Source organism: Talpa occidentalis, unplaced genomic scaffold (assembly GCF_014898055.3).
Source record: "Talpa occidentalis isolate TD23 unplaced genomic scaffold, MPIMG_talOcc4v2.1 talOcc4.17, whole genome shotgun sequence".
NCBI classification, from domain to species: Eukaryota; Metazoa; Chordata; class Mammalia; order Eulipotyphla; family Talpidae; genus Talpa; species Talpa occidentalis.
The window spans coordinates 14,774,727-14,797,495 of record NW_023601754.1 but is presented as its reverse complement, the minus strand read 5'-3'; the positions used below and the strand labels follow the sequence as shown (position 1 = coordinate 14,797,495).

At 44.7% G+C, this 22,769-nt stretch overlaps 1 protein-coding gene and 1 non-coding gene across 2 annotated transcripts in view; one reads left to right on the top strand and one right to left on the bottom strand.

Moving 5' to 3' along the window:
* VAT1L (vesicle amine transport 1 like) overlaps positions 1 to 21,264 on the bottom strand; it is a 131,211-nt gene extending 109,947 nt beyond the window's left edge. Inside the window, exons 1-3 of the mRNA XM_037516196.2 lie at positions 20,948 to 21,264; positions 5,774 to 5,903; positions 1,227 to 1,442 (exon numbers count right to left, since the gene is read on the bottom strand). Coding sequence (XP_037372093.1) covers positions 1,227 to 1,442; positions 5,774 to 5,903; positions 20,948 to 21,174 — 573 coding nt within the window. The 5' untranslated portion in view covers positions 21,175 to 21,264. The remainder of the gene's footprint in view (positions 1 to 1,226; positions 1,443 to 5,773; positions 5,904 to 20,947) is intronic.
* Positions 2,129 to 2,269, top strand: LOC119250613 (small nucleolar RNA SNORA15). Its single transcript, XR_005126351.1, has one exon. It is a non-coding gene; the product is annotated as a small nucleolar RNA SNORA15 (small nucleolar RNA).
* Positions 21,265 to 22,769: the final 1,505 nt, after the last annotated feature.

Genomic DNA, 22,769 nt, shown 5'->3' with positions numbered 1-22,769 from the left:
CTAGCCTCTGAAGCTCTGGATACTGCGCACACCAGGATCATAAATGTCAACATTCTAAATGGCTTGCTTGCTTTTAGCAGATTCAGTGGCACGGAAATCCAGTTCTTTGCTAAGGGATGTTTAGTTTTTATTATATCTTTACTCATGGTCAAAAGACATCAGCAAATTTGCTAAAGTGATTGAAGATATTCCTCCTAAGCCATTCCTGAAGTTTTATGCCTTGGCCTTCATGTTTTATATAGGAGCTTGTCTTCTTGGAAAGAAAAAACAGAAAAGTGCTTTACAGTATGGAAGGTTTTAATAGTTGTAGAAAGCCAAGATTAAAAAAATAGTGATAGCAGAACATCCAGTAAAATCTCTTCACACCCAGTGAACTCATCTCTGAATGCAGTCAAACCACAGCATCGCCAATGCTGAGAAACTCTCTAACCCTTCTAGATGGTGAGGCAGAACCTTCCCTCATTAATTTCAATGCCTATAAAGCCAGAGCATGGATGTATTCAACACTAGTTGAATGAATGACAAATGCCTCTCCTTCTCAGAAGGACTAGAGTTTACTCCAACCCCAGCAGACCATGACAGGGACACTGTGCTGCCACGTGGCCAGCATGGGTTTACTGAATAGCTGGCACTGAGACACAGTCAAACCATGGATGAGATGTGGCCATTCTTAAACCCCATGGCAGAATTTTTATTTCCATTACTTTTCCCCTTGTCAAAGACACCCCCCGACAATGACATCCACATGTGCATCCACTCTCATGGATATACTTAGGTTTACATGTGATTCCCAGTTTGCTAATTCAATCTCCATCCACCTCCCCGCCAATCAAGAAACTACATTAGATGCAGATGAACAAACGTGCCATTATTATGGGAACAATCTTGAATCCATGGCCCGTTATTGAAAAAGTAAATCATCCATCATGTTGGCATTTCAGGTATTATTAGTAGCACATGACTTATGAGGAATCTCGCATTGATGGACAAAATATCAATAGTTCACTGTGACACCAAGACTGAGGGTGCCTTTCCTCTCTGAGGCTCACCCTGTCCCAATGCAATCATTTCTATGAGTTCCACCCTCCATGGAAGCATCGCCAGAACCATAAAGATCATCCTTACTAATGAGCAGAGCTCATGTAGGGATATCATTGTCAACTGGGTGTTCCTCCACATTCACCATTGGGACCTCAAGGAAGAAGACTCAAGCACAGCAAACTTACCACGCCTCCACCAGCCGAATGCACCAGCACAGACATCCCTTCTCGGAGATTGGCGACTTCAAAGAGCATCATGTAGGCTGTGACGAAGTTCATGGGAAATGCAGCAGCCTCGGAGAAGCTCATGTCATCTGGGATCTTGTAGACAAACTCCATGGGTGTGCAAACCACCTCTGCCCACGCGTTGTAATTGACAAATGCCATAACACGGTCCCCAATCTGGTCACAGAGAAGCATGGGGTTAATGGAGGTTTCTTAATCTTTTTTGAGGAATTTCTCAAAGGCTCTTAAGATTCTGATGTAAACTCTTGATTCATTCCCAACAAACTTCCCCAGACCTTCAAATATGCACCCCCTCACCTGCCTCCCAATTTCAAAGCATTTGTGGATGCTCTGAACTCCATCTATGAAACTTCCCAGGGGCTATGGAAGCCAAGTCCTCTACCGTTCTCCTTGAGCATAAATATACTATGTCCATCACATAAAGTAACATATCCCATAAAATGCACATGATTTCACTGACTCAACCTCTCATCTAATCTCTGTTTTATTGCTGAAGAAAGCTGAGCTATGACAGGTTAAAGGGGCAGAGTTAGAAGGAAAATCTAGTCTTATCAATTTTCTACAACTCCATACAGATTCCCTGCCTGGCTAGTCACTGTGGCGTTGGCATCAAAGGTGATGAATTATCAGTAGCAATGGACATGAACTATGGCGCATCAGAAGTGCAGGAATCTAAGTGCAGGAGACTGCACAAAAGCAGCCCAGCTTAGAGGGAAGGACAGCCTGCCTAGGGGTGAGGAACAACAGCTAACATTTACTATTAGACACGTATACTATGGCAGGCATATCCTAAGGGTACCACGTGTTTTAACTCATCAAATCTTAATGAAAACTGTATGATGGCATGGCTGAATACTGTGTTCTTTTCATCAGTAGTTGAAACACAGCCAGACACATTGTAAAAGAACAATCTTCCCTTTAGGTGGTTATGATGGTTGCTAAGTTTTTTTAATAGCATATCATTATTAAAGGTAAATACTAGTAAGTGAGCAAATACTAATATTAATAGTTGGCATGCGCTGCCAAGGGATAGTTAAACGGAACCATTCTGCTACTTGATATGTTAGTTTCTTGAACTATGACTTTGAAATACAATACTCAAACTGCTGTGGTCATAATGAATTATCAGTAAATGAATGTCTTTCATCTATGTGTGTTGCTATGTATTCTTAGAATTGATTCTATTATTTTATTTCCTTTGTAGTTTATCTGTTCACTTCTACTCCTATCCAACAACAAAAGCCTCTTATGATATGGATTCTGTAAAAGCCCCATGTCCCTGATGAACAATCATAGATTCTACAGACATTTAAGTGGAGGCAAAGAGATTAAAGCACATGCCCAAGTTATCTAGCTAAAGAGTAGCTAGGCCAGGATTTGAATCTAGGTAGACTGACTCCAGATACAAATAATTAATTCATTACACTCGCAATAAGTGCTACTAAGAGGCCATAAATTATATCAGGTTGTACAGCTGGGGAACCTACCAAGCTTGGGAATATCAGCTCAACTCTTTAAATCTGTTCCCATGGTTCTAAAAGGGGTATAATATTAGGAAAGGGTCCTCATGAAGACTGGATTAAACAGCACACTATGCATACTCAGAAAAGTGCACATAAAATGAAGAAAGAGCAATCAAGGTTAATGCCTAATAGAACAGCTTTGTTCCCGACCTCATGGAATTCAGTTTTATGATCAAAGTTGAATGTAGACCCACTCTGTTTCACAAGGCAGAAGTAGCTGTCCAAAGGAGACACACACAGAAATAAGAGGAGGTCCTACTGCTTGGGAGTGTCTCAAATCCCTACAAGGGTTGAAGACCAAATGCTGGATGTCTGGAGCATCATCTTCAATGCAGTGATTTAGACAGATGGTAACTGAGGTCTAACACAGAATCATGAAAACCCAAAGATATAGACCCAGGACTACAAAGTCACCCAGGACCACAGAGTCACCCCCAGTGTCAGCAGGGTACGATAAAGACTGTCAGTCACCTTGTTGGCAATGATCACAGCCCCAGCAGGGCTAATGCATCAAGTCTCTCCTTCAACCTTGTCCCTTTTACATTTCATCATCAAAATGACAAAAGTAGCTAAGCCATGGCATCAGCCCCAACCCAAAGTCCAAAAGCAGACAAATTTTCCCCCCAAATATCCAATTCACCTCATTACCTGAGCCTGCCCAGGAAAAGAAAGGATTAGGGTGAAAATAAGGGGGGGGGGTTGCAATCATATGGGAAATATAACCAAAATGAAAATGCATACTTTGTGCAAAAATGAAAAATGATGTAAGAATTATATAAAATAAAATATTAAAAAATAAAAATAAAATAAAATAAAAAATATGCAGGCAGGAATGATGTATATTATATATATATATAATATATATATTCCAAGGCTAAATGAGTTACTGTAATGGGCATTGATCTTAACTCTGAGCTTCTGGCTATCAGCAAATTACATATTTCTCATTGAATGACAAAACAAACTTTATTTTACCTACGTTAATAAAATTTCTTGATATTAAAAAAAAAGAAATTAGTCCTGAGCCCAATTATATCTCTACTGCTATGTCACTGGCAACAGCTTTTCAAACTTCTCTTGCAATTGATCAAACCAAGACTGCTACTCCACATTTTGTTGCATAGAATTCCATTTCCAAAAATGACTGAAAATCTTAAATCAAAATTATAGAAGGAATGCTAGCATTGGTTTTCTCCCAAATCACACTCTGACTGGAAACCTGTGGGCAGTGTCTTTTATTTGTTTGAAAAGCAGAAAGCCCCTGGGGGGTTGGGTTGTGAAAGGAGGCTTTGGTCATAAGCAAGCCAAGGCTAACTAGCAGAAAGATCATAACTATGGGAAAATATGTATTAAATGTGGTAAGTCCTCTCTCTAAACCAAGGCCAGCAACATGCCTGTGTCTACTGTTCAATCCTAAAATAACGGGTTACATATCCAGTGCTTAGGATTAATGGAGTCAGCCCAGTGATCTTTGCCTGTGGGGTCATATGGAGGAATGAAAAACAGATAATATTTCTCATAAGTGTCACCTTCAGGGGGAGATCATGCAGTCTCTAGTAATATTGCTTACCTGCCTGGGGACAGGAAATACAAAGTCGAATGAAAGAAAAAAAAAGTTCATTTGCTTCTTTCTCAATATTTTTCTGCTGTATTATCTGGAAACCACTGACAAAAATGACTGACAAGCGGGATGAGTTTTCCAGACATAGCTCATAATGAATTTGGAGCACTTATATTTTCAGAGTATATGGAGACTTGGAGGAATGCAGACTGAGCAGCGGGCTCAAGCTCAATTCCAAGGACATTTGGACACGGCATTTTACCCGTAGGAGTTTTCCTGCCTACCTTTGGTATGGCAGCATTTACAGGTTGGGGGACAGGGCTGAAGATCGTGGAATTGTAAGAAGAGGAAAATCGTTCTAGTGACTTGAACTAGGTACAACCTAGTTCTCACAGAACAAACTACCTTTCTCACAGCAAACTGCTAAACCTCGTTTCTAAGAGAATAATACCAATCTTCAACACACAAAGCTGTGGCAAGACTGAAAAGACAGATAACTGGCCCATATTTCTGGGTAGAATGGGTTCTCAGATGTCAATTCATTCATTCCTCCCTGGAGAAGCACTTCCTCATAACCATGAGCTCTTTTTCCTAGTTTCCATCAGTTTTTCCAACTCCAAACTACAGCAGTTTTTATACAATTGATGTGGCCAGTTTTTCCATTTTTATAGACCAGATTCTATTTGATTTATAGTATCATGGTAGGAAGGATCCTATATCTTTGTACTAATTAAAAACTTCATGAGGGAGAATTTTGAACACATACAAAAGTAATTAGAATAATACAGTAACTCCTTTGTGCCCATTGCTGTTCTCCCAAAGCTGTCACCACCAACACGGGACCAATTCTGTCCCATTGTCAGGTGCCTCTACCCTTGGGCTTTAAAATCTTCATCCAAACTGTCACTTCCATAATGTCAGAAAGATAGACTTACAAACTATCACTTAAATGCATCAATTCATTAGGTATTTAAATGAACCAAGTTCTTAAGTGCAGAGGCTATTTTTCCCCAACTTTCGTGTTTTATAATGGCTTTCTGAGTCTGAGATGATGGGAAAATGGAAACCAGGGGTCAGGCAGAGGGTATGCACACTTAGCGAATGTGAGACCAGATATTCTATGAATAGCTGAATTAAGGGGATGGCAAGATTTCCTCTGGCCACTTCGCCAGTCTGTTGCCAAGAGCAACCAAGGTGGTACGTGAGAAAGGCACAAGGTTTTTGGAAAGTCCTTCCTGTCTTTAGTATGGCAGCATTTGTTTATTTATAAACATTGCTAATAAAACCAAATGATATAAGACAGCGGTAATATTACATATCATAGGTCATTTCAAACATTTTTGCATCATCTTTTATAGATTCCAGATAAATATTACTCTTTTACTCAGAAGTCAGAACATTACCTCGTATCCTTTCACGCTGTCCCCCAGAGCTTCAACAATCCCAGAACACTCAAAGCCCGGCACCAGGGGCGTCTTGGGTGGGTTGTCGATATTCCCTTGTCGCACCATCAAGTCAATGAAGTTTAGGCCACTGTGAACGGCAAGGGATTGAGAAATTCAAAGTGAGGTTCAAAAGGAAGCGCTGCCTAACTTTTCTTCCCTCCCTCCATCCCTTTCTCCTTCCTTAATGGCAAAGGGCACCTAATCATAACACTAAGCTAGATATCACCAACAGAGCCAAATCCATTGATCTCTATAGCAAGCAATGCTCTCCTGGCAGCTAAAGTTGCAGTTGCAGAGCTGACCCTCTGCCTTTAAAAAGACCAACTGAGGGCCTCCCCAGTGGCTCAGTGGTTGAGCACTGGTTGCGAAGCTGCCTGCAGCCTCTGCAGCGCCAGTTCGATCCCCAGCTGCTGGGTGAGGGTCCCACATGGCGCGCAGACCTCTCCTGCAGCCCGCTGCTCCCCTCAGCAATGTACTTCGTCAGTCTGCCTGTTCTACTTTCCTCTATGACTCTGGTGAACTCTCTCGCCCTCCCGCGCTTCTGACTGTACCCAGTGCTTGTATAAATAAATAAATAAATTTAAAAAACAAATAACATTTAAAAAAAAAAGACCAACTGACAAGCATGGTCATTAGCCATTCTAGCACTTAATTGAGGAGAAACACACTAGGAAGAATAAGAAGACAAATAGAAGCAGCTTGACACAATAGCCAGCAGCTAGTCTATGAGAAAGAGAGAAAGAAAAGGAAGATTCCAAGTGTCAAAGGTCTCAAACCACTGTTATACCTCCAATCATCACTCAAACTTACACCAGTGTTGGTGGGAATGTGGGCTGGTCTAACCCCTATGGAAAACAGCATGGTGGTTTCTCAAAATATTAAACACAGACCCAGCAATTTCACTCCCAGAGAATACAAAAACTCTAATTTGAAGGGATATATGCACTCCTATGCTCATGGCAGCACTGTTTACAATAGCTAAGTTAAGAAAACAACATAAATGTCTAAGGATAGATGAGTGGATTAGGAAGATGTGGTATATATACACCACATATACTACACATACCACATACCATACATACACACACACACATATATAATACACATGTGTGTGTATTACACAATGAATACTACTCAGTTATAAAAACAAATGAGCTCTTATCATTTGTGATAACATGGATGGAACTGGAGAGGCTAATGCTCAGTGAAGTAAGTCAGGAGAAAGGCAAACACCATATGGTTTCATCTACAGGGGTAATGCAGAGGAAAAATAACTAAGGGTCAGACAAAAGCAAACCTTTAACAAACCTTTGACACCTGACGGCAAAACTGGAGCAACCAGAAGGGAAGGGGCCCAGTAAAGATGGTGGAGGGCACTGGGGGGCCTGGGTCACTCTGTGGTCCTGGGTCTGTATTTTGGGGTTTTCATGAGGATGCCCAAGAGAGGATGCCTATGTTAGACCTCAATTACCCTCTGTCCACACCACTGCATTGAAGATGATGCTCCCAACATGCATGGTGGATCATGTAGAGTCGAGCATGGTGGAAGACTGTTGGGGTATTGGTGGTGGGCATAGTGTGAAAACATGCAGTTGTACAGGTTTGAACCCATAAACACCAGAGCAGAAACAATGATATAAACCAACTTTACCTCAATAAACATCCTGGGGGAAAAAAAAACCCAAACTTATACCAGCACTGTGCCATAAGCAGCACTATCATGGTGACTGAGCCACCAGGCTCCTGCTGGTCTGGGCATCACACTCAGAGAACCCCTGCTGTCATCTTTCTAGCTATTTCGAGTCCTTTTTGTAATGAGGCAAGGTAAAAATTAATAGACGATGATTAAATAGATAAGAAAATAAAAAGCTCTCGTATTGTCCTCTAGGGCAGTTGAATTTTTGGATCCTAATCCAAAGGATTATTTTACCTTGTTAAGTGTGCCCTTATTAAATTAGGTTCTGCATTTCAATTTGTGAGACTCTTTCCCGGATCCTAATCCTTTCATCCAGCAGAAAAAAAATATTTGGCTTTCCCTCTGTATTTGGACTCTCAGAAAATGCAGTTACCATACCACTGACTTTGATGTCCAAATCACAGATAAAAATATTGGAAGGTTGGCATGTCGCTGGTCACCAAGGGTGTTACGATGAAAGCTGTCATGGAGGGGATTTAACATGCAAGACCAGGTGACATACTTTAAGTTTCTTCAAATCACGAGTTCCTATGAGGCCATGAAATAGCTCCAAGACACTTCAAATACATGTGTAACGAGCACTCACGCTATGTCTTCACAAGTATCACACCAAGACCATGAGGCTTCATTCTTTTTTTTTTAATAATTTAGCTTTTTTTTTTTAAAAAAGGATTTATTATTTTATTTATACAAGCACTGAGTACAGTTAGAAGCTGGGGAGGGTGAGAGAATTCACCAGAGCCAGAGCAGGGAACAGAACAGGCAGACTGACAAAATACACTGCTGAGGGGAGCAGCAGGGTGCCGGAGAGTTCTGCGCGCCATGTGGGACCCTCACCCGGTGGCCGGGGATAGAACCGGCGCTGCAGAGGCTGCGGGCAGCTTCACAGCCCAGCGCTCAACCGCTGAGCCACCGGGGAGGCCCGAGGCTTCATTCTTCATGGACAGGAGAGGTGACCCTCTCCCACCTCCCCACAGCAAGGACTGTTGACCTCACAGGGGTACAGTCTGATTGAGCCTCTAGTATAGTCATTTTCCAGAGACATGTCAGAGTCATCATGGTGTTTTTTTTTTTCTTTTTTATGTCGTTGTTTCTCCTAAACACACATTGCGGCCCCAGCTCCAGTCTCTGGCCCAGGCTAACATATTCATGTCCCACTGGGATTGAGAAAAACTGCACCAGCAGCCTCAGGGTTGGCACTCTCCCACAAAGAATGTTGAAGAGATGGATCTTTCTGAGAAGGGCTTTCCCACATGGCTAGCAGGTATCTAGGCACCCCCATCCTAATTTCTCCGATGATGGGGCCTGGGGAGAAAAGGAATTATTGCGGTTAATAACTGTGAAGAAAACACTGATGGAGTGCTTCCAAGGCACCAGACATCATGCTAAGTGCCGTGCAGGTGTGCTGTCTTTTCATTGCCACATCGGCCCTGACAATGCTTGACATCAGCAATATCTCCGCATTACAGAGAACAGAACTGAGACCCCCCCAAAGTATACAAAGCCAGTGTGTGCGAGGCTGCCGTATGACTCAGGAGACAAGCACTTGACCATGCACGCTGCTCTGCTTTCGAGAAAGCGTGACTTAGCTTCCCCAGTTAGAGAGAGGACATCTCGCCTTGCCAGTCACACTGAGCATTCACCACCACCAGCACCAGGCGGCACACAAAGAAGGTGTCCTAGGTCAGGGCCCCAGGGAAGCAGACTCTGAGAGTAAGAATGACATCATGTAAAGAGCCCTCTGGGAACCGACATCTACATGGATGGGAGGGATGCAGGGATCTGTCAGGGGGAAGTACAATGCTGACATTGTGGTGAAAGGTCTCAACTCATCCATGGAAAGTTCCGGAGCTATGATGATCCCTCAGGTCATCAAGAATTGAGGCCATGGGACTAGACCTTTGTACCCTTGCATCAACTAGTCATCCGCTGTAAGCTGCCCCTAGACAGAGACTTGGGCAAGGAGAATTCCTTCAGCTCAGGGTGGTTCCATTTTAGTGAATTTTTCTGGGAAGATGAAGAGAATCCAATTACAAAATCTTTTGAACCAATCATAGGTACAGTGGGTTTAATAGCTCCCCATTAGCTGACTGAGCTAAGCATAGCATAGATAAATGAAAAGCAATTCTTTCTCATCGTAGACAAGGGAACTTTTTCTAAAAAAAGAAAGTCTGTACGTTGATGAATAGTCTATATAAAGAAGCAAGGGTGGGCCTCCCCGGTGGCGCAGCGGTTGAGCGCTGGGTTGCGAAGCTGCCTGCAGCCTCTGCAGCGCCGGTTCGATCCCCGGCTGCTCCCCGGCCACCGGAGGAGGGTCCCGCATGGCGCGCAGACCTCTCCTGCCGCCCGCTGCTCCCCTCAGCAGTGTACTTCGTCACTCTGCCTGTTCTGCTCCCCGCTCTGGCTCTGGTGAATTCTCTCACCCTCCTGCGCTCCTGACTGTACCCAGTGCTTGTATCAATCAATCAATCAGTCTTTAAAAAAAAAAAAAAAAAAAAAAAGAAGCAAGGGTATCCCCATTGAGAGGATGGAACTTGATTGTGCAGTGTTAAAGCCTCATCAGACTGTTAGGGCCAAGAACCTGCCCTACCAAGTAACGATGTGCATGAACAGTAGATGAAACTTTCTTGGGCTGGGGGAGGTGTGAGTCAAGAGCTCATCCAAAGGAAAGAGTGAGTTGGAGAAGACAAGGTTGGAAGAAGTCTGTGATGAACAAAGGGAAGGCTGGATTCTGACTGTTCTCTTTGCCACCACTGGCTTGCCCTTACGTTCCCTGGGCTGGCATCCAGGACAGAATAGTGACAAATGGGTACAGGACTACAGATATGGGTCCGAGAGAAAAACAGACTCAAGCACCCATCCCAGCTGTCTCTTCTTGTGAGTTGTGAGTATTTATGCATACAAGAACTGGGGTACAGGCCAGAGGTGCAGAGGGTGAGAGGATTCACCAGAGACAGAGTGGGGAACAGAAAGGGCAGATGGACTGAAATACACTGCCAAGGGGAGCAGTGGGAGAGACAGGAGAGGTCTGCTGCACCATGTGGGTAGCTCCCTGTCCGGGAATCGAACTCATGCCTGCAGTGGCTGCAGACAGCTTCATAGTGCTGCATCTTAACCCCTTGCACCACCAGAGAGGCCTGAGTTGCATGATCTTTTGTAAGTTCCTTCACTTCTTTGATCCTTTCTTTATCTATCAAGTGGTCAGTATCACAGAAATGCCTAGAAGCCACCTACTATATAGTGCCTGTAGGGCACAGAAAGTATTCAATAAAGATCATTATGATGATACGGATGATAAATAATAATTCAAGACAAAATGTATTACTAGCCAAACAGCAGGCACATAAAGTACAGAAGGGGGCATATGCTGCCTGGTAACCAGACCCCACCTCGAATGGAGTGGAAATGAGGACCACATTGGTGCTTTCAGCACATGGTTGGAGGAGCAGCACAGGGTGGTGGGACAGGGTCAGGATCCACAAGAAAACTGTGTTTCTGAGTCTCATGCATCAGCCTCTAGGAAGTCCTGGCAACTACCAGGGAGATCCTGAAGGGTGTGGGATGGGCAGCCTGATATCTACAAGGAAGGGAGAGTCATGAACACACTGTTTTAATGTGGTGCCATCCCCCCCCCCACATATACACACACAACTGTTTGAAATATGTATGTTTTAACACATCTCAATGCTACCAAGGTGTCATGAACATACAACACTGCACAATATGATAGTGCATGTATGTATTGCATGATGATCACCACAGTAAGTTTAGTTAAATGCTGTTTTAACATCCAGGCTGGGGGGACCCTGGGCTCCCTATGTAGACTCGCACTGCAGGGATGGTTGAGCAAGGGCTGGGGGAATTGCAAGCATCTGGCGCAGCACAGCTGGTTCTTTCCAAGAGCCCTGGCCTCCAGCATTCCACAAAGCCCATGTCAAGAAGGAGAAAATTACAGAGCATCTTGAGAAGTCAGAGAACCACATTTCCCAGGTGAGGGAAAGGAGTTATTGGAGAGTTTAAAGGTGAATTTCTGGTTTCAAGAGAACAGATTGTGTTAAATAGTTCCTTTGGAATCCAAGAAGTTCTCACTAAAAGGCCTCCATGCTGGGGAGAGTTAGGCTCCTCAAGGGCAGGTCTGGGATGAGGAAGGGGATCATGTGGCCACACTGGCTTGGAATGGTCACTGTTTGTATTAGGGAAGTCAGCCACAAGTGACATGGCAATTTCTTTTTTTTTTTAAAGATTTATTTATTTATTTATACAAGCACTGGGTACAGTCAGAAGCGTGGGAGGGTGAGAGGATTCACCAGAGCCAGAGCTGGGAACAGAAAAGGCAGAGTGATGAAATACACTGCTGAGGGGAGCAGCGGGTGGCAGAAGAGGTCTGCGTGCCAGGACTCTCACTGGCAGCCAGGGATTGAAGCGGCGCTGCAGAGGCTGCGGGCAGCTTCGCAGCCCAGCGCTCAACTGCTGCGCCACCAGGGGAGGCCCTGACATGGCAATTTCTGCAGAAATGTGTGTCTAACATTTTGGGGAAAGTCAGTAATACACTCACTCACCCCCCAAACACTCAATGACTGCCTGTGTGAGCTAAACTCCATTCTTGTCATTCATCAGCTAAGTGATAATAGTTTCTGGAATTTCCAAGATTACCAAAGAGATGTAAAAGACAATGGGCCTTGAAGTTGAAAATACTCTATATGTCCTTTAATATGATTTAATAACTCTGTGCTGAGAAATATAAGGTTTTGGGACTGGGAATGGAGCTGCCTTCTCTAGTCCCCACTTTGGGTCTTCATTTTTTTTCTGGGTGGAGACAAGAGTCTCCTATCCCCAAGATGGCTACCATTTTGAACAGCCTATGTGTTTCTTAGCCCCACTGTATGGTAACTGTCCTCCATCTACACATCTACAGCCCCTCTGCAACACACACACACACACACACACACACACACACACACACACATCATAAGTTCCTGATGGGCTGTAATCATGATACCCCATTTTTCTAGGTCAGAGTAGGAGGCATGAGACACAAATATGGCCAATTACAGCAACTCATTCCATCTGGCCTGACAAAGAGTGCAAGGAATCCAGATGCTGGCATGTGATTTGCGAAGAGCTAATTAGATTCATTTCTTGATTGCTGAACTTGTACAAGGCAGTCACCTAGAGCAAAAGGCTGTCATCTTTCCTCATCTCAAAAAGGAAGGTCACCAGAGTAGGCACACCTGAATTGAACTCATGAGGACAGAGAATGTAAAAGATGGATAGGAAGGGAAAATCTAGATGTTCAGGGACAAATTCCTCATGAAGGCCAGCATGGCTGAAATAAAGAAAAGAGAAACCACAACAGAAGTGAGTGGTCTTCCTTTTAAAGATCTCCATTTGGTGCAGTTTCTGGCACACAATACATTTTGGTTTCATTTCTTTTGTTAAGGAATTCGTCTAAAACTTTTTGTATATGGCACATTCTACGTGGGCTGTGGGCTACCATTGATGTTAGGGTCTTGTATCCTTTGGGGGACTCATGTAGAGTCTGAATAGAGGCACTATTCAGAAAACTTTATCAAGTATGGAGGGACTTTCTAATGTCCCATCTTTTGCATCCCCTCCCTATCTTTAATATATGTTAATATATTAAATATATATTATTTATTATATATTATACATATTATATATTAACATATATATAAACATATCTTTAATATATGTTAATATATGTATGATACGGACTTCTTTCATTGAACAAATAATAAATGTACCAACATCTTGGCTGTATACTTCCAGTCAAGGTTGTGTATGTAAGTTGCTAAAATGATCAGATTCAGGATTAGAATTCAGGCCTGTTTCACTTCAAGCATTAACTATTTCATAACCAAGAAGCATCCTTTCTCCCATTCACTGTTAGTTCAAGAAAAGAGTCACTGTCATTCCTCTCACCAAAGATAATTACCCTCACTGGGCTCTGGAGACCTCTGCTATTTAAAGAATTCAGGAATAAGGGACCCAGTATCTTCACTTGCTAAGGGGTTCCTGTTTGGGAAAGCACTAGTTATCATGTCAGTTACCCCAGAATAATCCAGGGGACAAGCCTTGGCTGAAGGGTCATGGGTGATGAAGGTGATTGAGGGCAGAGGCTCATGGTATGCTGTCATCAAGAAAATATCACGTTGACAGATAAAACAGCCCCTTCACTGGAGCCTCTATTTTTGTCTCCTGAGCCTTCAAACATTACATTTATTCATTTTAATACCATGGCTCCAACTGATTTTCTGTGTGAGATCACACACAGAGGAATCAAACTAATTTGAAATTACATGCCTGCTGCCCTTTCCTAGGAGGAGACTCTTCTTGCTTCTAATTAAGCTTTTTCTTTTATGATGGATGCCAAGATGCCAGAAAAGATCCCTATTAAGAATGAAAAGTGCTGGGAACTTGGGGTCAGGGGGCACTCTTTGCCCATGTCTGGATGAACTCAGTTGTCAGTGCTGAATGTTGGTGGTGGGCCCAAAGGTCGTGGGGTTTGGGTTTCTTTGATGGAGGGTGAAGCAAATTCCAGGGACTGGATTGTCTGTGCAGACTTCAATGACAGAGAATCCCCTGTGCCAACCTAGGGGTGGGTAGGCAGAGGGCTGGTGTGAGAAAGCAAGAGATCAACCCAAATTCATCCCCAGTCCTGGGTATAGGATTCAAAATCCAGACCTGCTGCCAGTATAGTTTAGTGGGGAAACGGCAAGACTAGTCACCGGAGAATAAAAATAAGTCTCATTTCTGTCTGTTACAGCCCAAGTGGCTTAGGAAGAAAAATAACCTATATTAAAGAGTGCCCCAACTATATAGAAAGGACTTTTACAGACTCTTATAACCAACCACCAAGAGCGATTATTGCCAAGGAGGGGAGATAGGCAAGTGGAGTGTGCCATTTGCTTAGGATCACACAGACATGGTGAGACAGGGTTAAGGTCTGGACTCAGATCTCAGATAAGTTGCAACTACTTGCTACTTCCATTTCATCTCTGAGTCCCATTTTACTTTCTTAGAAAGTAGAGTGGATAACTTCATGGGCTTGTGAAGATCAGATGGAGGAGGGTCAAATGGATGAGATAATAGGCTGCAAGTGAAGGGCTGGGTGAGCACAAGATTCAGTTATCGCTCCATCTGCCTGTCCTGAGTCATGACCATTGGCTTCTATACCTATAAAATTACCTATAAAATTAAGCCATACTGGCCTCCCCAGTGGCGCAGTGGGTTGAGCTCCGTGCTGTGAGCTGCCGTCCGCAGCTTCTGCAGTGCGGGTTCAATCCCGGCCAGGGAGCTACCCACATGGAGCGCCAGACCTCTCCTGTTGTGCCTGTTGCTCCCCTCAGCAGTGTATTTCTGTCGTCTGCCTGTTCTGTTCCCCACTCTGTCTCTGGTGAATCCTCTCAACCCCCGCATCTCTGGCCTGTACCCCAGCTCTTGTATAAAAAATAAATCTTTAAAAAAAATTAATCCATACTTATAAAATTAAGATCAGACAGCTATTCATGGCTACCCACCCTATGTCAGATGTTCTGTAAGAGATTCTATCCATCCCCTTGCTATGAATTAAAACAGTGGTTCAGAACTTCCTTTTTTTCCTTGAATTGCTGGGGAGAAAAGAAGCCCATTCTATTATTGAATGAAGAGCAGATATAGTCACCATGACCGGTGCTCACCAGGATCACAAATGGAGAAATGCAGACTTTAACAAATAAGGAAGATCCTTGAGATGGTGACTCCATTTTGTCACCACCAATTGGGGCTCAATGTGACTCTGCTCTGAAGCATCCTTTCCTGTCAAATACTAATATCTCCATGCAGCACAGCACAATTCAGAACGTGTTCTTCCAACCTCCTGACCAGAGTGACTCCTGACTTAGATTTTAGCCATCTTCCAAGAAATTTCACAGTTTTGCAAACATCCATGTCACTTGACCTCATGCACTGCATGGCCGTATTTCATTAGACTAACCTTATCAGTGACAGTTTAATGCCCTGTTTTGGGGGACACCAAGTGCTCAAGCAGCCAATGACACAATATCTTGATGAAGGCAAAGGGATGGAGGAAGGACTTGAGTGTGTTGAGGGGAGCCAAGGAGTTATGATGGTGTTCAATCAGGGTGCATACTGTGGGCCAACCGTCACAGCAGTTTGGTCCTAGATGGAGCCCCCAAAGATGGATCCTCTACACTTCAGAAATGGAGGTAAAGTGGATAAGGTGAAGAAATACAATGGCCATTTGTAGGGAAAAGGAACCAGATGTTATTGTGTTATTTTGAGTCTTCAAATCAATCAGTCAAATGTATTCCTGGTTCTTCTCTGTATTTCCCCAATCTTGAGAGTCTTGTCTCACTGTCTGTCTGTCTCTCAGTGCACTGGTCTCTTTTGCGCTCACTCACGCACTCGCTCGCTCTCTTGATCTCTCTTTGTGTCTCTCATGTGCACACATGCATAGCTTCTGTCACTGCGCCTGTCTCATCCCCTGACTTCCAAATGTAGAGTCCAGGAACAATGCAGACTGGGATTTGTACACTGTTCTTCTACTTAGCAGTTTGAGATCTTAACAGGTCTGATTGCTGGTTTCCCTATCTTTAAAATGGAGATGATAATACTGACTGTGTGGACTTGGTATTAGGATGAAATGAAACAAAGAACAGAGAATAGGCAGCTTAGCTTCTTGCTCACAACAAGTGCTCAATAAAGGTTCCTTCCCTCATGATATATTAGAATCCCACCCATCTGCTGACTTCCTTCTAGTGTGGCCTGCCCTCGGCCCACATTCAGATCAGCCATTTCTCATCCAACTGGTCCCACTCCAGCAATTTCACGTGGCCTCTCATTGTAAATCAGTCTGGGAAAATAAGTGTCCCCAATCCATTAGTGCCTCTCTACCTCAAGCCAATTTGAGCCACAAAGCAGACAAGGCCTGTTAATGGTCACTTAAATACATTCCTGCAGTCCAACCGAGAGACCCTTGGCCTTAAACCCTACTGGGTCCTGGCAGGAGGAGCTCCACTATGGAAAAACTGCTGGCAGCAAAGGCTCAGACCTATTGGTGACGGGCACTGCACACTCTGGTTTGCCCAGGACACTTCCAATTTGTCCTGCTATCCCAAGTAATTATGAGTAGTGCCCTTTTCACTCTCAAACAAGTTCCCATTTTGAATGATAAACTATACATAGTATCTATGGAAACTGAAAATAACAATCTGAATAAGAACCACCCTAATTTACTAACCACTTCCTATGTGCCAGGCAGCATCAAAAAGGTCTGGGTGCACTGATCTAACATAAACTCCATCACTGCACTGTGAAAGAAGGTGGTATGAGTATCTCCACTTCATACACCAGGAAACTGAAGTTTAGTGTGAAAAGCAGGTTCAAGGTCAGCCGGGTGAAGGGCACTGTTTGGGCTTTGTGCGTCTCTTCCATGAGGAGCTGTCCTCAGTTAAACAAAGGCCACTTCTTATTCCCTGTCCCCACTCAGCAAGCAGCCCACAACAGAATGACCACAGGGGAGGAGGGCACAAAAGCTGCCCCCCTTTGCTTCAAGGTCAGATGGCCTCTGTGGCATAAGACCTCCTGGTGGATTCAGTTGAGACCAAATCTTGCTCCTTCCCTTTCCTTATCCCACTTCCCTAGCACCTTTGCGCTTGAAAGCACCCTCAGTTAAGTATTTATTTTTTTTAAGATTTATTTTATTTATTTATACAAGCACTTGTTATAGGCAGAAGCACAGGAGGGTAAGAAAATTCACCAGAGCCAGCGCGGGGAACAGAACAGGAAAATTGATGAAACACACTGCTGAGGGGAGTAGCGGGCAGCAGGAGAAGTCTGTGCGCCATGTGGGACCCTCACCAGTTGGCCGAGGATCCAACCACGCTGCAGAGGCTGCGGGCAGCTTCGCAGCCAGGCGCTCAACTGCTGCGCCACCGGGGAGGCCAGTTAAGTATTTAAAGAAGCATGCCTACCTGACTCAGGCACAGCCTGTGGGGACCAGCCCTAAGACATCCAATTAGCAAGTGGCAGAGCTGGGACTCACATCTAACGAGATCTCCCTCTTCATCACGAAGCAGATGTGACATGATACTGTTATGCTATATACTTGATTAAAATGATGATCTCTACATGATCAGGTGACCCAGAAATATATGTCCTATCAGCATCAGGGGACAACAGTGAAGGCAGCCATAACTACTACTATAGAGTGCCAACAGTGGAGCAGTGTGTCTTGCATCTGATCTCAACAACATCATAACATTATCTTTTATGCCCATTTTGCATTTGAGGCACAGAAAACTTGGTTTTCTGTGAAAGGTGACTTGAAAGGTGACCTGAAATGTGACTTTCAGGTCCATTTTTCTCCAAAGGACACATGCTCTTCCCACTTGGCCTCTGAAACCATGAATACTTGAAATGAGTTCTTCATCAAAGCTGATGTTCCTGTAACTATTCAGGCAGAAAGCTCTGCTATGCCTCCCACTTCCCTGCATGACTGTTTTTGAGCTGCATTTGACTATCATGCCTTCATTTAGGGAAAAGTCAAATTACTCTGGAAAGAGCCAGATATTTTCCCTTAAACCAGACATAAAAAGATAGAAGGAGCCACATTCATTGATGTAAGGAAAGAAAGTAGGCTTACATGCCAAAGGTCAGAAAGGTGAATCACATTTCTGGTGCCTTTCCCATGGAGGGAGACAACATAGAATAAAAGGAAAACAACAGAATTTTAAGGAGATAATGACCAGCCTTCAAATCCTAGCTCTCTCTGTGTGATGATTTTGACAAATTACTTACCATCCCCCAGCCTCAACTTGCTTTACCATAATACCTATCTCATTGGATCCTAAATGAAGAAGTTAAAGGAGATAAAACCAGATTTCCCCTGCTGCTTCTCTTCCATTGCCATAAAATCGATAGAGGAACCAACCCCAACCCTCCTTTCAGATCTGATTATTACTAGCTTAGATGCTCTTCACTTTATTCCCCAGCAAAGTGCCTATATTATTGGATGGTAAAAGGTTTCCATTAAAAATAAAGAACAGCTAAAAGGGGGGCCTTCCTCCAAGAGACCATCAACTAATTCATAAAAATAAGAATGAGTCATTCTGGTGCCCAAGCTTAAACTTCTCATCAACGAGCATCTTGGGCCAGCCAATCCCACACCAAAGAGGAAGGAGGAAGGGGCCATGGGCAACCCTCACAAACCTATTCCAACAACCCTTCTCCCCTGGGAGAGAAGGGTTTGCAAGGCTGCATTCCATGCTCCCCAAGCCTGACTGGCTTGTTGAGCAACCTGCAGGGAGTAGGGAGTCTGCAGTGAGTTAGGCCAACGAGCTTGTGCACACGTGCGTGTGTGTGTACAGCTCCAACAGTGAACAGACTAGTGTATCTGGCTTTGTAAATCAATTTCCTGGCCTTCGTCTTGACATTTATTATTTCAAAATGCTTCAGTTTTCATCAGCATTGATGCAAGTAGCACAAGACTAAGAACCCAGAGCTATTTGCACTGCAGGTGATGCTTCTTTCATTAAAAAGTAGCTTCAACATTTTCACTTTCTGAATATATACTCTTGACAGAGTTTTCGAGCAACCCAATCCTCAATTTGGGTGGAGATTTACAAATTTTATATATGGGTGTGTGTGTATATATATATATATATGTATATATATATATATATATACACACACACATATACACACACACACACATATACACACACACACACACTATTTTGGATTGGTAGGTAAGGAAGGAAAATTATTAATTAAATACCTGGTTTTAAATTTACTAGGCAGACATTCTTTTACCAGTAAGTGAAGAAAGATAATGTCTCAACGCTCTCCCTCCACACATCTTTTGTCAGCTCATTCATTCAGCAATAACTTATTTAGGATACTATGCTGGGCACTGAGGATTTACCTATGAAAAGGGCAGACATAAGCTCTGTCTTCTGGGATCAGTCCCTTTGCTTCAGCAAGAGTTAACAGAATAGAACAGTATAGTTCCCGTTTGCAAAAGCCCCTTCCCTTACCCTTAATTCCCTGGAGAGAGGCCCCAAGAGCCGTGGTGGGAGGCAAACATGACCAGCTACTTATATGAAGAGCCAGCCAGAGGTCAGCGCCTGCTTCTTTGCCAGGTGCCTTTCAGTCTGGCAGGAAAATCAGCGCCTGCTCTCACCATAGCTGCTGGCCTTTGTGTTTGTCTCGCTCAGACCCTGGGTTTTGGGTCTCACCTATGAAGTGGGATGCTGGCTGCTGCTTTCGGAAACAGTGTCTGTTGGAGGCTCACAAAACCAGAGCTGGGAAGAGACAGGTCCATCTCTGTGTGCTGACAGCTAGTTCCCCTTAGGAGCCGCCCACACAGCTGGATAGCGAACCCAGGGTATAATAAGGCTCAGGAGGGGAAGCCGCTTGTCCCAGAACCATAGGTGATCATACAGTGACAATGCACAGAATGGCTTATACCCTCCTGGGAGGGATCCTAGAGGTGTGGGACAGGGAATTTCCCCCAGGAGACATGGGAATTATTCAATAGAAGGGGTACTCAGATTGAGGTACTCCTTCTGAGATGGGCGATGTCAGAGAAGACAGATCAGTTTTTTGTCTTGTTTTGTTTTCCCTCTTCAAGAAACACAGAGAAGGTTAATGGGGAAGAGTTTGGGGCAGCAGCTTGGCCTCACCCCTCCCAGGACTGAGATGGCTGATACCTAATGGTCTGCTTCCCTGTTCCTTTCCCCATACCAGACCCCTGGGAGCCTGGAGTTGGGACCATTTGCTGGTCCTGTGCCATGTCCCCAGCCCCAACAGGACAACAGCATAGAGGTTCAAAAGATTGAACCTGTTCAAAAGATTGAAACATCAAATCCTGGCCACACCACTTAGTGGCAGCAGAGTGATCTTGGACACATCACACACTCAGCGCCCTAGTTTCCCCACCTGTAACGGGGAGACAATGACCAGATCTAACTCACCGAGTCCCCGAAAGTATTCACTAAAATCGCGCACAAAAACTCTCAGAAGGACCACCGGCACGCAGAAAGTCGGCGGTTATTGTTATTATTTTTAACGACGTTACTCTCAAACCTGCTATCCTGGTGGCCGAGCTGTCCTGCGGACAGAGTTGCAGAAGCGCAGCCCTCCAGACCCCAGCGCTGGGCGCCACCACCAGCTCTGCCCTCCCAAGAGCGCACAGTCTCCTCCGATCACCCCCAGATCCGGCTGGGGGAGGGAAGCCACCCAGGACAAGCTCCCCAGCTCAGCCGGAGGCGGGCAGCCGGGGAGGGGGGGGTGCTCTGAGCCCGGGGTGTGGGCTCCACCCGGGGCAGCGTCCCCACGGAGCCTCCCCCACTTATCTCCGGGAATTCGGGGCGCGCAAAGGAGAGAAAGCCAGAAAGGCGCGGATACTCCACCAGGCTTTGACGCGGATCTTGAGTTCGCCGTCCTGTGGCTCGGGCATGGCCTTCCTGGAGACCCGCAGCTTGTTGAGCCCCCCAAAGCCGGCCAGCACCACGGTCCGCATCTCCTGGGCGTCCCCGAGGCGGTGAGAGCCGCCGCCGCCCTCGGCCGGCTCCTTGCACGCCTCCTTCTCGATCATTTGCTCGGTCTCCTCTGCCTTCTCCGCGCCTTCCTTGGCCATGGCGCACGGGGGCGCGGGGCGCGGGGCGCACCGGCTGCGGCTGCTGCGGCGCTGGGGGTTCGGGGCTCGTCTCCCGCGGGTTCCTCCTGTTGAATGTTGGATGCTCGGCTGTGCAATGGCTGCAGCCTCTGAGAGCGAAGCCGCGGTCCACAGCCTCCGCCGTAATCCTCCCAAGAGCCGCGCCCCACGCCCGCGCCTCTCTCCTGGCTCCACACCGCTCTTCCCTGCCAAGCAGAATTCCAGCTCCTGAGGTGGCCTCAAATCAGGCTCTGGATCGCCGCCCCAGGGCCCAGACTTGCCCGAGAGTCGTGAATAATCCACGCAGCAAGGCCGCCTTGTCCTTCGCTGTGGACTCAGTATTTGGTTATATACGGCGCGGGCTGGGCGCCTTGAAATGGACAGAGACGAATGTCTGGGCCTGGAAGATGCCTCCCCTCCAAAAGGTTGACTCCTCTCCCACCCATCTGCGGAGGCGGCAGGATTGATGGGAAACCCGGCTGTTTCCCAAACCTGCTGTCCTGGCTGAAATGGAGGTTTCCGGAGCGGGAAATCACAGATGCCACTCGCAGCTCTGCAGAGTCCAGGCTCAGGATCTTTTCGCCCTGGACTTCCAGGGTCAGCGCTTATGTTCTTTACCTGGCACCTCCCGACTTCTTATGCTTGCTGGTTCCCACCGCGTGTACCATTTTGGGGTGTTATAGAGAGTCTTCAAAAGAATTATGGAGTATGGAGTATAAATTAGTTCTCCCCCTACCCCATTACTGGTTCTCTTTTTGTTTTGTTGTGGTTGTTCTCAAGACCCTCAAAAATGGAACTACCATATGATCCAGCAATTCCTCTCCTAAGAATCTACCCAAAGAACACAAAAACGTTAATTCAAAAGGAACCCTGCACTGTTATATTTATTGCAGCAGTATTTACAATAGCTAAACTGTGGAAACGATCTAAATACCCCAAAACATATCACTGGATTAAAAAAAAGTGGCATATATATATATATATATATATATATATATATATATACAATGGAATACTATTCAGCAGTCAAAAAGATAAACTCATGCCACTTGCAGAAATATGGATGGAGCTAGAAGGGATTATGCTCAATGAATAAGTCAGAAGGAAAAAGAAACATATCGGATGGTTTCACTTAGAGGGGGAATACAGGGGAACTAAACAAGGGATCAGGAAAAAACAAAACTAAAACCTATCAGGCAAGAAATAAATCGGAGACAGTGAGAGGGGAAGAGGAGGGAGAGGGATCAGAACAGGGCCAGGAAGAGCACAGGAGACTGTGGTGATTGTGCATGGGTAACTTGGTGGTGGGAATTCTATGAGGATTATACCTGAGAGGAACAAGAATGTGAAAAAAAAAACCCTGCATATATAAATTTTTTAAATGTACTGTTTATAAAACTTTCAAATAAACTAAAATATTTATAGAGAGAGCGATGTGAGTAGTGAAAGTGAATCCTGCTTATTTAAAAAAAAAATTGACCTTAAATGTGTACATAATGTCTTATATTTAAATTAAATACAATCACTGCCAGGCTTGGGGTCTTGGCCAACTCATTTAAGCTTTCTCATCCACAACT